This window comes from Pristiophorus japonicus, chromosome 7, assembly GCF_044704955.1.
Source record: "Pristiophorus japonicus isolate sPriJap1 chromosome 7, sPriJap1.hap1, whole genome shotgun sequence".
Taxonomy (NCBI): domain Eukaryota; kingdom Metazoa; phylum Chordata; class Chondrichthyes; family Pristiophoridae; genus Pristiophorus; species Pristiophorus japonicus.
This window is the reverse complement of record NC_091983.1, coordinates 95,892,825-95,907,920: the sequence shown is the minus strand read 5'-3', so window position 1 is coordinate 95,907,920 and position 15,096 is coordinate 95,892,825. Positions and strand designations below refer to the sequence as shown.

Here is a 15,096-nt window from a genome sequence, read left to right as displayed (position 1 = left end):
CAGGTGTATGTACACAAAAATCTTTGAAGGTGGCAGGGCAAGTTGAGAAGGCTGTTAAAGCTTTATTAATAGAGGAATAGAGTGCAAGAGCAAGGAAGTTATGCTAAACCTTTAAAACACTGGTTGGACCTCCGCTGGAGTATTGTGTTCAATTCTAGGCACCACACTTTAGGAATTATATCAAGACAATGGAGAGAGTGCAGAAGAGATTTGCTCGAATGGTACTGGCGATGAGGGACTTCAGTTATGTGGAGAGGCTGGGGTTGTTCTCCTTAGAGCAGAGAAGATTAAAAGGAGATTTGATAGAGATATTCAAAATCATAAATGGTTTTGATAGAGCAAATAAGGAGAAAGTGTTTCCAATGGCAGAAGGGTCAGTAACCAGAGGAGACTGATTTAAGGTGATTTGCAAAAGAACCAAAGGCAACACAAGGAAACATTTTTATACACAGTGAGTTGTGATCTGGAATGCACTGCCTAAAGCTGAATTTGGGGAGCTAGGAGTTAAATTAAAAAGTAGGACCTCAAAGGTAGTAATCTCTGTATTGCTACCAGTGCCATGTGCTAATCAGAGTAGAGGGAGCAGGGTAGTTAGAATAAATACGTGGCTTGAGCAGTGGTGCAAGAGGGAGTGATTCAAATTCCTGGGACATTGGAACCAGTTCTGGGGGAAGTGGGACTTGTACAAAAGGAACGGTTTGCACTTGGGCAGGACTGGAACTGATGTCCTGGGGGTAATATTTGCTAATGCAGTTCAGGAGTGTTTAAACTAATATGGCAGGAGGACGGGAACCTATGCAGCAAGACAGGGCGAAGTAATATGGAGTCAGAAATAGATGGTAGAAAGGGAAAAAGCAATAGTGGAAGGCCGAGTAAACAAAGGCAAGAAACAAAAAGGGCCACACTACATCATAATTCTAAAAGGACAAACGGTGTTAAAAAAACAAGCCTGAAGGCTTTGTGTCTTAATGCAAGGAGTATCCGTAAGAAAGTGGATGAATTAACTGTGCAAATAGATGTTAACCGATATGATGTGATTGTGATTACAGAGACGTGGCTCCAGGATGATCAGGGCTGGGAACTCAACATCCAAGGGTATTCAACATTCAGGAAGGATAGAATAAAAGGAAAATGAGGTGGGGTAGCATTGCTGGTTAAAGAGGAGATTAATGCAATAGTTAGGAAGGACATTAGCTTAGATGATGTGGAATCTATATGGGTAGAGCTGCAGAACACCAAAGGGCAAAAAACATTGGTGGGAGTTGTGTACAGACCTCCAAACAGTAGTAGTGATGTTGGGGAGGGCATCAAACAGGAAATTAGGGGTGCATGCAATAAAGATGCAGCAGTTATCTTGGGTGACTTTAATATGCATATAGATTGGGCTAACCAAACTGGAAGCAATACGGTGGAGGAGGATTTCCTGGAATGCATAAGGGATGGTTTTCTCGACTAATATGTCGAGGAGCCAACTGGGGGGAGGCCATCTTAGACTGGGTGTTGTTTAATGAAAGAGGATTAATCAGCAATCTCATTATGCGAGGCCCTTTGGGGAAGAGTGACCATAATATGGTGGAATTCTACATTAGGATGGAGAATGAAACAGTTAATTGAGAGACCATGGTCCAGAACTTAAGGGTAACTTTGAAGGTATGAGGTGTGAATTGGCTAGGATAGATTGGCGAATGATGCTTAAGGGGTTGACAGTGGATGGGCAATGGCAGACATTTAGAGACTGCATCGAGGAATTACAACAATTGTACATCCCTGTCTGACGTAAAAATAAAAAAGGGAAGGTGGCTCAACCGTGGCTATCAAGGGAAATCAGGGATAGTATTAAAGCCAAGGAAGTGGCATACAAATTGGCCAGAAATAGCTGCGAACCCGGGGATTGGGAGAAATTTAGAACTCAGCAGAGGAGGACAAAGGGTTTGATTAGGGCAGGGAAAATAGAGTACGAGAGGAAGCTTGCAGGGAACATTAAGACGGACTGCAAAAGCTTCTATAGATCAGTCAAGAGAAAAAGGTTAGTAAAGACAAACATAGGTCTCCTGCAGTCAGAATCAGGGGAAGTCATAACGGGGAACAAAGAAATGGCAGACCAATTGAACAAGTACTTTGGTTCGGTATTCACTATGGAGGACAGAAACAACCTTCCGGATATAAAAGGGGTCAGAGGGTCTAGTAAGAAGGAGGAACTGAGGGAAATCCTTATTAGTCGGGAAATTGTGTTGGGGAAATTGATGGGATTGAAGGCCGATAAATCCCCGGGGCCTGATGGTCTGCATCCCAGAGTACTTAAAGAGGTGGCCTTGGAAATAGCGGATGCATTGACAGTCATTTTCCAACATTCCATAGACTCTGGATCAGTTCCTATGGAGTGGAGGGTAGCCAATGTAACCCCACTTTTTAAAAAAGGAGGGAGAGAGAAAACGGGCAATTATAGACCGGTCAGCCTAACATCGGTAGTGGGTAAAATGATGGAATCAATTATTAAGGATGTCATAGCAGCGCATTTGGAAAGAGGTGATATGATAGGTCCAAGTCAGCATGGATTTGTGAAAGGGAGATTATGCTTGACAAATCTTCTGGAATTTTTTGAGGATGTTTTCAGTAGAGTGGACAAGGGAGAATCAGTTGATGTGGTGTATTTTCAAAAGGCTTTTGACAAGGTCCCACACAAGAGACTGGTGTGCAAAATCAAAGCACATGGTATTGGGGGTAATGTACTGACGTGGATAGAGAACTGGCTGGCAGACAGGAAGCAAAGAGTAGGAGTAAATGGGTACTTTTCAGAATGGCAGGCAGTGACTAGTGGGGTACCGCAAGGTTCTGTGCTGGGGCCCCAGCTGTTTACATTGTACATTAATGATTTAGACGAGGGGATTAAATGTAGTATCTCCTAATTTGCGGATGACACTAAGTTGGGTGGCAGTGTGAGCTGCGAGGAGGATGCGATGAGGCTGCAGAGTGACTTGGATAGGTTAGGTGAGTGGGCAAATGCATGGCAGATGAAGTATAATGTGGATAAATGTGAGGTTATCCACTTTGGTGGTAAAAACAGAGAGACAGACTCTTATCTGAATGGTGACAGATTAGGAAAGGGGGAGGTGCAACGAGACCTGGGTGTCATGGTACATCAGTCATTGAAGATTGGCATGCAGGTACAGCAGGCGGTTAAGAAAGCAAATGGCATGTTGGCCTTCATAGCGAGGGGATTTGAGTATAGGGGCAGGGAGGTGTTACTACAGTTGTACAGGGCCTTGGTTAGGTCACACCTGGAGTATTGTGTACAGTTTTGGTCTCCTAACTTGAGGAAGGACATTCTTGCTATTGAGGGAGTGCAGCGAAGATTCACCAGACTGATTCCCGGGATGGCGGGACTGACATATCAAGAAAGACTGGATCAACTGGGCTTGTATTCACTGGAGCTCAGAAGAATGAGAGGGGATCTCATAGAAACGTTTAAAATTCTGACGGGTTTGGACAGGTTAGATGCAGGAAGAATGTTCCCAATGTTGGGGAAGTCCAGAACCAGGGGTCACAGTCTAAGGATAAGGGGTAAGCCATTTAGAACCGAGATGAGGAGAAACTTCTTCACCCAGAGAGTGGTGAACCTGTGGAATTCTCTACCACAGAAAGTTGTTGAGGCCAATTCACTAAATATATTCAAAAAGGAGTTAGATGTAGTCCTTGCTACTCGGGGGATCAAGGGGTATGGCAAGAAAGCAGGAATGGGGTACTGAAGTTGCATGTTCAGCCATGAACTCATTGAATGGCCGACTCTTGCACCTATTTTCTATATTTCTATGTAAACGGGTGGTGGAAGCAGATTCAATAGTAACATTCGAGAGAGAATTGTGTAAATACTTTAAAGCAAAAAATTCATGGGGCTATGGAGAAAGAAGGGGAGTGGGGCTAATTGGATAGCTCGAAAAGAGCCAGTACAGGCACAATGGGCCAAATGGCTTCCTTCTGCTTTATCTTTCTGATTCTATCATGAAGAATTTCCTCAATTTTCGAAGCTATTAAGAACTGTAGTCCCAAAATTTTTGCCTCAACCTGTTCAAGCTACGGTTGTGACCAATGTTCCCTTTAAGCTGTGCAACGCTCTGGAGCTGCTATGCAGCCGGCTCGCCAGCTTTTAAAAGGAAAAACTGCACATGTGTGGAATTTTGAATGAGTCACATGGCCCAAAAATAAATTAGAGGGAAAATTGGTTGTGACCCTCGCTTCGATTAACATGACCCAACCAGGAGCTAAGGAAAAGGAACTTTATGTCTCATATACCAATTCTTGCCCCAGATTTACTACAGAGTACTTGGGGTAGTGCGTAATGCCAAAAGCAGAGCTCTGCATCAACATGAATATAAAACCACGATAAAAAACAAAAAAAGCAAAACTGGGAACAGAATTCTAGATAGATTTACATAGAATGTACAGCACAGAAACAGGCCATTTGGTCCAACTGTTCCATGCCTTTGTATATGCTCCAAGCGAGCCTCCTCTCACCCCTTATCTGCATAACCTATTCTTTCCTCCCTTGTGTTTATCTAGCTACCCCTTAAAAGCATCTATGCTATTTGCCTCAATGGTCGTGAGTTCCACTCTCTGGTTAAATTCTATACCCCTGTCACTCTTTGCAGTATCTGGGACCCTCTAAACAGCAGGAAATCTCCCAAACATCCATCCCTAACACTGGATGGCAGAACCAGCAATCACAAACTTGGTTGATCTGCTGACCCTCGGATACATTTGTTTTCCTTCATAATGCTGGCCTGTGGAGCAATGAGAGGTCTGTAATAATTCATCCCATAAATCAAACCTGTCAACAATATAAATCATCATAATCCATTCACCCCTCAAAATACCTACTGATGGAATTAACCTTTACACCCAAATAGAGTTTTCATCAGGCTTTCCTGAACTCCAGAGAAGCCTTTACCCTTCCAAGGACCTAGATTCACTGAAAGCATTTACAGAATTACTAAGCCAGATGCCAACAACTATTCTCTCCCTCTTTCTTTCCCACCTACAATTGCATAGCTGTATGAATCAGATTCTAGTTCATGCCATTTATTCTGGTACCAGCAACTGCTTCAAAGGATGCCACTGGCTTTTCTTACTTTTGTATTTCCCCTCCGAGAAAAATATATCTCTGCCACCGGTAAATTCACTCCCAGTAAGTATAAGATGTTGTAATGTCTGGGTAGAGCAGCGGAACGCCAAAGGGCAGAAAACGTCAGTGGGAATTGTGTACAGACCACCAAAGTGCGGTTGGGGATGGCATCAAACAAGAAACTAGGAATGCGTGCAATAAAGGTACAGCAGTCATCAGGGGTGACTTTAACCTACATATAGATTGGGCTAAACAAACTGGTAGCAACACGGTGGAGGAGGATTTCCTGGAGTGTATAAGGGATGGTTTTCTAGACCAATATGTCGAGGAACCAACTAGAGAGCTGGCCATCCTAGACTGGGTATTGTGTAATGAGAGAGGATTAATTAGCAATCTTGTCTTGCGAGGCCCCTTGGGGAAGAGTGACCATAATATGGTAGAATTCTTCATTAAAATGGAGAGACTAGAGTCCTGAACTTAAAGAAAGGTAACTTCGATGGTATGAGACGTGATTTAGCTAGGATAGACTAGCGAATGATACTTAAAGAGTTGACGGTGGATAGGCAATGGCAGACATTTAAAGATCACATGGATGAACTTCAAGAATTGTACACCCCTGTCTGGCGTAACGGGGAAGGTGGCTCAACCGTGGCTTACCAGGGAAATTAGGGATAGTGTTAAATCCAAGGAAGAGGCATATCAATTGACCAGAAAAAGCAGCAAAACTGAGGACTGGGAGAAATTTAGAATTCAGCAGAGGAGGACAAAGGGTTTAATTAGGAGGGGGAAAATAGAATATGAGAGTAAGCTTGCAAGGAACTGCAAAAGCTTCTACAGATACGTGAAGAGAAAAAGATTAGTGAAGACAAATGTAGGTCTCTTAAAGTCAGAATCAGGTGAATTTATAATGGGGAACAAAGAAATGGCAAACCAATTGAACAAATACTTCGGTTCTGTCTTCACTAAGGAAGACACAAATAACCTTCCGGAAATACTAGGGGACCGAGGGTCGAGCGAGAAGGAGAAACTAAAGAAAATCCTTATTAGTCATCAAATTGTGTCAGTAAAATTGATGGAATTGAAGGCCGATAACTCCCCAGGGCCTGATAATCTGCATCCCAGAGTACTTGAGGAAGTGGCCCTAGAAATAGTGGATGCATTGGTGATCATTCTATAGACTCTGGATCAGTTCCTATGGACTGGAGGGTAGCTAACGTAACCCCATTTTAAAAAAAAGATGGGAGAGAGAAAATTGAATTATCGACCGGTCAGCCTGGCATCGGTGGTGGGGAAAATGTTGGAATCAATTATTAAAGATGTCATAGCAGCGCATTTGGAAAGCAGTGACAGGATCGGTCCAAGTCCGCATGGATTTATGAAAGGGAAATCATGCTTGACAAATCTTATAGAATTTTTTGAGGATGTAACTAGTAGAGTGAACAAGGGGGAGCAAGAGGATGTGGTGTATTTAGACTTTCAAAAGGTTTTGACAAGGTCCCACACAAGAGATTCGTGTGCAAAATTAAAGCACATGGTATTGGGGGTAATATATTGACATGGCGAGAGAACTGGTTGGCAGACAGGGAGCAAAGAGTAGGAATAATCGGGTACTTTTCAGAATGGCAGGCAGTGACTAGTGAGGTATCATAAGGTTCAGTGCTGGGACCCCAGCTATTTACAATATACATTAATGATTTAGACGAAGGAATTGAGTGTAATATCTCCAAGTTTGTAGATGACACTAAGCTGGGTGGCAGTGTGAGCTGTGAGGAGGATGTTAAGAGGCTGCAGGGTGACTTGGACAGGTTAGGTGCGTGGGCAAATACATGGCAGATGTGGTATAATGTAGATAAATGTGAAGTTATCCACTTTGTTGGTAAAAACAGGAAGGCAGATTATTATCTGAATGGTGACAGATTAGGAAAAGGGGAGGTGCAACGAGACTTGGGTGTCATGATATATCAGTCATTGAATGTTAGCATACAGGTACAGCAGGCGGTTTAGCAGGCAAATGGCATGTTGGCCTTCATAGCGAGAGGATTTGAGTATCGGAGCAGGGAGGTCTTCGTAAAGTTGTACAGGGTCTTGGTGAGGCCACACCTTGAATATTGTGTACAGTTTTGGTCTCCTAATCTGATGAAGGACATTCTTGCTATTGAGGGAGTGCAACAAAGGTTCACCAGACTGATGCCCGAGATGACAGGACTGACATATGAAGAAAGACTGGATCGACTAGGCTTATATTCAATTAAATTTAGAAGAATGAGAGGAAATCTCATAGAAATATATAAAATTCTGACGGGATTGGACAGGTTAGATGCAGGACGAATGTTCCCGATGTTGGGGAAGTCCAGAACCAGGGGTCACAGTCTTAAGGATAAGGGGTAAGCCATTTAGGACCGAAATGAGGAGAAACTTCTTCACTCAGAGAGTTATGAACCTGTGGAATTCTCTACCACGCTTGAAGTTCTGAATGTTCATGCAATATTGTTGATGGTAAATAGCTTCACATTAGTAGATTAAATGCCTTATATGCAGGATGGTTCATTTAAGAGCTCCAACAAATATGTAACAATTTAACGAGCAGAATGGATAAAGGGGAACCAGTTGATGTTGTGTATTTGGATTCCAGAAGGTATTCGATAAGGTGCCACATAAAAGGTTATTGCACAAGATAAGACCTCACGGGTTTGGGGCTAATATATTAGCATGGCTGGAGGATTGGCAAACTAACAGAAAACAGAGTCTGGATAAATGGGTCATTTTCAGGTTGGCAAACTGTAACTAGTGGGGCGCCAAAGGGATCAGTGCTGGGGCCTCAACTATTTACAATCTATATTAATGACTTGGATGAATGGACCGAGTGTAACAGAGGCAAATTTGCTGATGATACAAAGATAGGTGGGAAAGCAAGTTATGAGGAGATGCAAAGAATCTACAAAGGGATGTAGATAGGCTAAGTGAGTAGGCAAAAATTAGGCAGATGGAGTATAATGTGATAAAATGTGAGGTTATCACTTTGGTAGGAACAATAAAAAAGCAAATTATTTAAATGGGGAGAGATTACAAAATGCTCCGGTACAGAGGGATCTGGGGGTCCTTGGACATGAAACACAAGAAGTTTGCATGCAGGTACAGCAAGTAATTAAGACGGCAAATGGAATGTTGGCCTTTATTGCGAAGGGGGATGAAGTATAAAAGTAGGGAAGTCCTACAACTGTACAGGGCATTGGTGAGACCACACCTGAGTACTGCGTACAGTTTTGGTCTCCTTATTTAAGGAGAGATATACTTGCATTGGAGGCAGATCAGAGAAAGTTCATGAGGTTGATTCCTGAGATGAAGGGGTTGTCTTATGAAGAAAGGTTGAGCCTATACTCATTGGAGTTTAGAAGAATGAGAGGTGATATTGAAATGTATACGATTTTGAGGGGATTTGACAGGGTAGATGCAGAGAGGATGTTTCCCTTCGAGGGGGAATCTAGAACTGGGGGGCATCGTTGCAGAATAAAGGGTCGCCCATTTAAAATGGAAATGAGGAGGAATTTCTCCTGAATCTTTGGAATTCTCTACCCTAGAGAGCTGTGGAGGCTTGGACATTGAATATATTTAAGATGGAGATAGACAGATTTTTGAATGATAGGGGAGTGCAGTTGATGCCAAGATCAGATCAGCCATGATATTGAATGGTGGAGCAGGCTCGAGAGGCCAAATTCCTATTTCTTATGTTCTTAAATATCAGGAATCTTGCCTCCCTTGTCACTTGAGCATAAAAGTCCTCCAGTAACCTTTCCTTTCCCTAAACCTAGATGTATTGAATAAGTAGTGGTTAAGTGGATAGCACTCCCTTGAGTCAGAAGATTGTGGGTTTGAATCCCACTCGAGAGTCAAAAATCAAGGCTGACACTCCAGTACAATACTGAGGGAGAGCTGCACTGTCAGAGAGTGCCATCTTTCGGATGAGACATTAAAATAAGGCCTCGTTTGCTCTCAGGTGGATGTAAACAGTCCCATGGCACGATATCGAAGATGTTATATGTGCAGACTATAGATATACTCTCTGTGTAGTCACTGTATAGTTGCATAAGATGGAGACTTGTTACCTGATGTACTATCAATAAGGCTTACACTGTGCATATACTAGGCTACCCAGCAGAGGGCACAGCGGTGGGAGACCTGAGGGCCACCTGCATAGGTGTGCAGGGCCCAATATAAAAGGCTGCCCACCATGCTTGTGCCTCACTCTGGAGTTTGGAATAAAGGACCACGGTCACTACAGTTTGAGTACAACACATTGCCTCGTGGAGTCATTCATAAGTGCATTACAGACATGACATAACTGGCGATGAGAATACGGACTTTCATGCGATTATGGCCACCTTTGGCACACTAAAAGACTTCGCAGAGGGTGATGATTGGGATGCCTTCACGGAAAGGATCGAGCAATATTTCATGGCAAACGACCCGGCAGAGGAGACAGACACATTGGTGGAGAAGCACAAGGCTATACTGCTGACCAGTTGTGGGCCCGAGGTCTACCGCCTCGTCAGGGACTTGCTGGCACCCATGAAGGCCAAGGATAAGACATACGATGAGCTGACTGAACTAATTCGCGACCAACTAAAACCAAAACAGAGCATCCTCACGGCCAGGCACAGATTCTACACTCACCGCAGACCTGAGGGCCAGGAGATTGCAAAATATGCTGCCGACCTTAGGAGACTTGCGGCACCGTGTGATTTTGGCACGCACCTCAACGAAGCATTGCGAGACATCTTCATAATGGGAATTGGCCACGAGGGCCTCCTACACAAATTATTATCTGCCGACACCACAGTCAATCTGCAGAAGGCCATCAGCATCAGTCGGGCGTTCATGTCCTTGACCTGCAGCACCAAGCAAATTATTCATCCTATGGACTCAAACCCGGCAGGTACTGTACACAGAATGGTGCCTTTCACAGACAAGACTGTAGAACGTGGCTCTGCCCAGGGCAGAGAGCACAGGCCTCGGGGTTCCAGAACTCAGAGTCCATCAAGGGGTGTTAATCGAGAAGCACCATGCTGGCGTTGCGGAGGAAACCATAGGGCTCACCAGTGTCTGTTTGCTGAGTACGTGTGCAAAGCCTGTAACACGAAGGGCCACCTCCAATGTATGTGTAAAAGAAATATGACTCACCGTCCAGCTGAGGAGTCGGTAGATGACTTTGAATCCAACGGGGAGTATGATGATTTGGCCAGAGAGACAGCTCAGCCCCAAGAAGAAGTGTATGGAGTGTATACCTGCACCACCGATTGTCCTCCAGTGAAGATGGAAGTCAAGGTAAACGGTGTTCCAGTCTTCATGGAATGGACACGGGAGCGAGCAAGTCAGTGATGAGCCAGGATGCCTTTGAGAGGCTACGGAACGAAAAACGACCCGAGCTGGTTCCAGTACAGGAAAAGTTGTACACCTACACCAAGGAGCTGATCCCAGTCCTTGGTAGTGCGGATGTCAGTGTAATCCATAATGGCGTCGTGCACAAGTTACCTCTGTGGATTGTTGCAGGTGATGGTCCAATGCTACTCGGAAGAAGGTGGATCGGGAAGATCCAATGGAAATTAGAAGACCTCTTCACTCCAGCAATCGATGTCCTCTGTGCTCAGAGGCAGAGCAAAACCTCACCTTCGCTTGGGCCAGGCACCAGAGAACAGACCAGCGCAGCACTTGAGGTACAGACCGTCCATCACGACTGCATGGCAATGATCCGACCGGAACGACCTAAAAATACTTTCCCGGTTCCAGTGGCAGGACGCCTGGGGAGGAAGATCGAATTCACAGGCACTCTTCCAGCTTTTGTGGCAAAATCGCAGGAGAGAAGGATCAAGGCAGTCGACCTCGAGGACAGAGGCAAGATGGCGTCCCTGCTGCAGCGAGGTGCAGCATAGCTGAAAAAAACGATGGCCACAGCCATATCACGAGGTGCAACGCTGAGGGACCAACACGTGGTGTCTAACAAAGGATTTGATTGGGGTAAAGCCAGCAGGGTTCTCTTAAAGGAGACCTGCAACCAACTGAACTTAGAGACATTGTATGCATGGCAATCAATGTAACGAACCGATTAAGATTGTGAACAAAATGCAGGTGCAGCAGGCGGTTAAGAAAGCAAATGGCATGTTGGCCTTCATAGCAAGGGGATTTGAGTACAGGGGCAGGGAGGTGTTGCTACAGTTGTACAGGGCATTGGTGAGGCCACACCTGGAGTATTGTGTACAGTTTTGGTCTCCTAACCTGAGGAAGGACATTCTTGCTATTGAGGGAGTGCAGCGAAGGTTCACCAGACTGATTCCCGGGATGGCGGGACTGACCTATCAAGAAAGACTGGATCAACTGGGCTTGTATTCACTGGAGTTCAGAAGAATGAGAGGGGACCTCATAGAAACATATAAAATTCTGACGGGGTTAGACAGGTTAGATGCAGGAAGAATGTTCCCAATGTTGGGGAAGTCCAGAACCAGGGGTCACAGTCTAAGGATAAGGGGTAAGCCATTTAGGACCGAGATGCGGAGGAACTTCTTCACCCAGAGAGTGGTGAACCTGTGGAATTCTCTACCACAGAAAGTTGTTGAGGCCAATTCACTAAATATATTCAAAAAGGAGTTAGATGAGGTCCTTACTGCTAGGGGGATCAAGGGGTATGGCGAGAAAGCAGGAATGGGGTACTGAAGTTGAATGTTCAGCCATGAACTCATTGAATGGCGGTGCAGGCTAGAAGGGCCGAATGGCCTACTCCTGCACCTATTTTCTATGTTTCTATGTTTCTATGTTGTGAGATGTCGGTACTATTCCTCATGTAAAGAACAAAATGCTGTTGCGATATGTCGGTACCAGTCCTAAAGTAAAGCACAAAATGTTGTTGCGAGATGTCGGGAATAGCGTGTCTCCAAAAGTAGCAAGTGAGGGAATTCGGGAGGGTAAAGGCGCTGATCCTGATGCCCTGCCCCAGGTGTCCCCACAAGTTATAGGTCAGTGACCTCAGGAGGGTGAAGGCACTGATTCTGATACCCTGCCCCATGTCTATCCCAAGCTGCAGGCACACGATGGCACTATTCGCCACGGACCTGGAAACGAAAACGGCGCCAATACATGCAGTCGGCCGCTGTTGCACACCACCCGGGTGGAGACGGCGCAGCCCCCAGACCCAATCGCTACCTCGGCCATGTCCAGGAGCGAAAGATCAGAACCAACGAGTTCCCCAAACGGGACCTGGAACAGCCAGGTTCCCAACACCGTTCGAGAGCAGGCAGAAGATTCTGCAGCCCTCAAAGGAGGACAGGGAGGCCACACACAGCTGTGGCTCTGCCCACCACTAGGCAACAGCAAAGGCCCCGAGTCCTGGCTAGGTGAGCGAACCAAGCCCACCCCGCTAGCAGGGGGCGCAGCGCCGCTATCAGACGACTCGGATTCCCATCCAGTTGCTCTGGAACCTGCGCCCTCGCATACCTGTACTGCTACCTCAGTACTTACCATGACGGAACCATGAATGCAATCTACCCAATCCTGGCACACGACCGCAAAATGTAATGAATGTAAGTCACTGAACCAAAGTGTCACGATACAAACTGTAACTTCCTTTCTTTGTAATTGCACTGTGTCTGATCCTGTATGTTAATGTAATGAGCCTGCTGCATGATCTCACTGTCGGGCGGGGGGGCGGCGGCGGGGAAATGGATGTGTGTAGCCATGGACACACACAAAGATCACACCCAGAACCCACTGGAACCTCCACTGCATCATTGAACCATCCAAACTGGTAATCACTACCCAACATTGTGGTAAAAGGACTTTGGGGTTAACAGGAAGAGAGCCATACCAAAGCACAGCCAAGGTGCAAGGGCTATTGGTACTTAAGTCTGGGGAGAGTCAAGCCAGAGCACCTAGTGCAAAGGTAATCGGCAGAAAAGACTTGGGGGAGAGTGATGTTATATATGCAGACTATAGATATATTCTCTCTGTAGTCACTTAAGATAGAGACTTGCTACCTGATGTACTATCAATAAGGTTTACACTGTGTATATACTAGGCTGTCCACCAGAGGGCACTGCGGTGGGAGACCTGAGGGTCACCTGCATAGGTGTGCAGGGCCCAGTATAAAAGGCTGTCCACCATGCTTGTGCCTCACTGGAGTTACGAATGAAGGACCATGGTCACTGCAGTTTGAGTACAACACATTGCCTTGTAGAGTCATTCATAAGCGCATACAGAATAACAGAAGAGCAGGGACGTTATCCCTGGTTCCCTCGACGATATTTTATAGATAGATTTTTAAAGACAAAATAGACTATCTGGCCATTATCACATTGCTGTTTGTGGGAGCTTGCTGTGTGCATATTGACTACCATGTCTACATTACAACAGTGACTATAGTTCTAAAAGTACTTAATTGGCTATAAAATGCCGTGAGACATCCGGAGGTTGTAAAAGTTGCTATATAAATGCAAGGTTTTTTAAGTACATTGAAATAAGGAAGCTGTATCTTTGATCAGATTTTCCTTGCCGTTTGTTTGCATGCAAAGGAATTGCATTGCTACTCTGCCTTTTCATCAGTGTATAAAAAATGTGTTCCCACATTCCCCACACTACCCTAGAATGCATGGACAACTTGATCTGAAGCCTTAAATGTTTTCCCTATGAGCAGGATGTCTCCAAATGACTCACCAGATATTGGGCATGTGTCCACGTGCTAACCATCGAATGGGTACAAAGATGTTGCACCATTATTAAAGCACTTCAGTGTATTGAATAACTAATAGAAACGTGAACATTTTTTTGAGAATTTTCTTGTTGCTTTTTCATTCATTAGGGGAAGGAGTTATTATCGCACAACCAGCACCTAGTTCAGCCTCTGAAAACGCAGATGAAAAACAACAGGTGTAACTACTCGTAAGATAATTTGAGCGTTTTTGGCTTCTTGTCCTCACTAATGTCCTTGAGCTTGCAACCTAATGAATGCTGCATAAATCATAACATTGCTTTAAAAATTGCTCCAGCAGCTTCCTGATTGTTTCCAGTCTCTTCATACTAATGATTTTGTGGTCAAAATGGTTGTTCTTGTTATGCCATGTTTAATGATTTGGTGTGCATGTGCCTTTTTCAAGCAATCTACTAGAGTTCATCAGATCCCTTCTTAAATGCAGAGAGTAAATATTCTCCTGAGGCTCAGATCAGAAATGTCCCATCTATATCTGAAGGCCTCAGACTTTGCTTGCTTTGTGTATAATGCTATTGGCTACTTAATGAAAGTCTAAATAATTAGGACTGGATGGATGTACAATGTTGCTTTTGGACAGCAGAATAAGTACATTTGCAATTCAACTAACTTTTAACTCATATTAACAATTTGGAAATTGAGCCCATTTATAGGCTATATTTTAAGCACGTACTTTTCAAATCATACAATCATAGCTGAATTGTTTTGATATTTTAATTTTACACGAATGTAATGCTTTATTTTCAATTTTAATAATGAATTATATTCGCCACAGTAACAGTTTATTGAATGCTAATACAGTGGTTCTCAAACTTATTTTGGTTGAAGGAATCCTTTTCAAATGGTTTTGTAATCTGACCCCCATCTAAATCATAATATATACTAAAGATAAAGTGCTGCATGTAAAGAGTGTTTTAATAATGCTTTTAAGAAAATAGATATTTACTGACAGATATCATTGAGATGGGTGTGCCTGCTTCTCACTGCAGAGTCTGTCTATCCTTGGTGTGATGTTTGACGAATTCTGGGTACTCCACAGCAATAGATGACCACACTTAGCCACTTAGTGCTGGACAAATTTTAAAGCTGTCAGCAGGCTGGCCAAGGTGCGTGAGAGCACGAGCACCCATGCACATGCTGGGATACTGCTGGAAGTATTACTCACCGGCATACTGTCCCATTGACATGTTCTGCACTGTGGGATTGTACATGTTCGCGTGAACACGTC

At 44.4% G+C, this 15,096-nt stretch overlaps 1 protein-coding gene across 4 annotated transcripts in view; it reads left to right on the top strand.

Moving 5' to 3' along the window:
- Positions 1–15,096, top strand: part of dnajc5ga (DnaJ (Hsp40) homolog, subfamily C, member 5 gamma a) — a 76,855-nt gene that overhangs the window by 53,261 nt on the left and 8,498 nt on the right. For 3 of the 4 annotated variants that reach the window (XM_070885156.1, XM_070885157.1, XM_070885154.1), the window contains exon 5: positions 13,962–14,041. In XM_070885156.1, the coding sequence (XP_070741257.1) occupies positions 13,962–14,035 (74 nt within the window). In that variant the 3' untranslated portion in view covers positions 14,036–14,041. The remainder of the gene's footprint in view (positions 1–13,961; positions 14,042–15,096) is intronic. The other variant, XM_070885155.1, reaches the window with a different exon arrangement.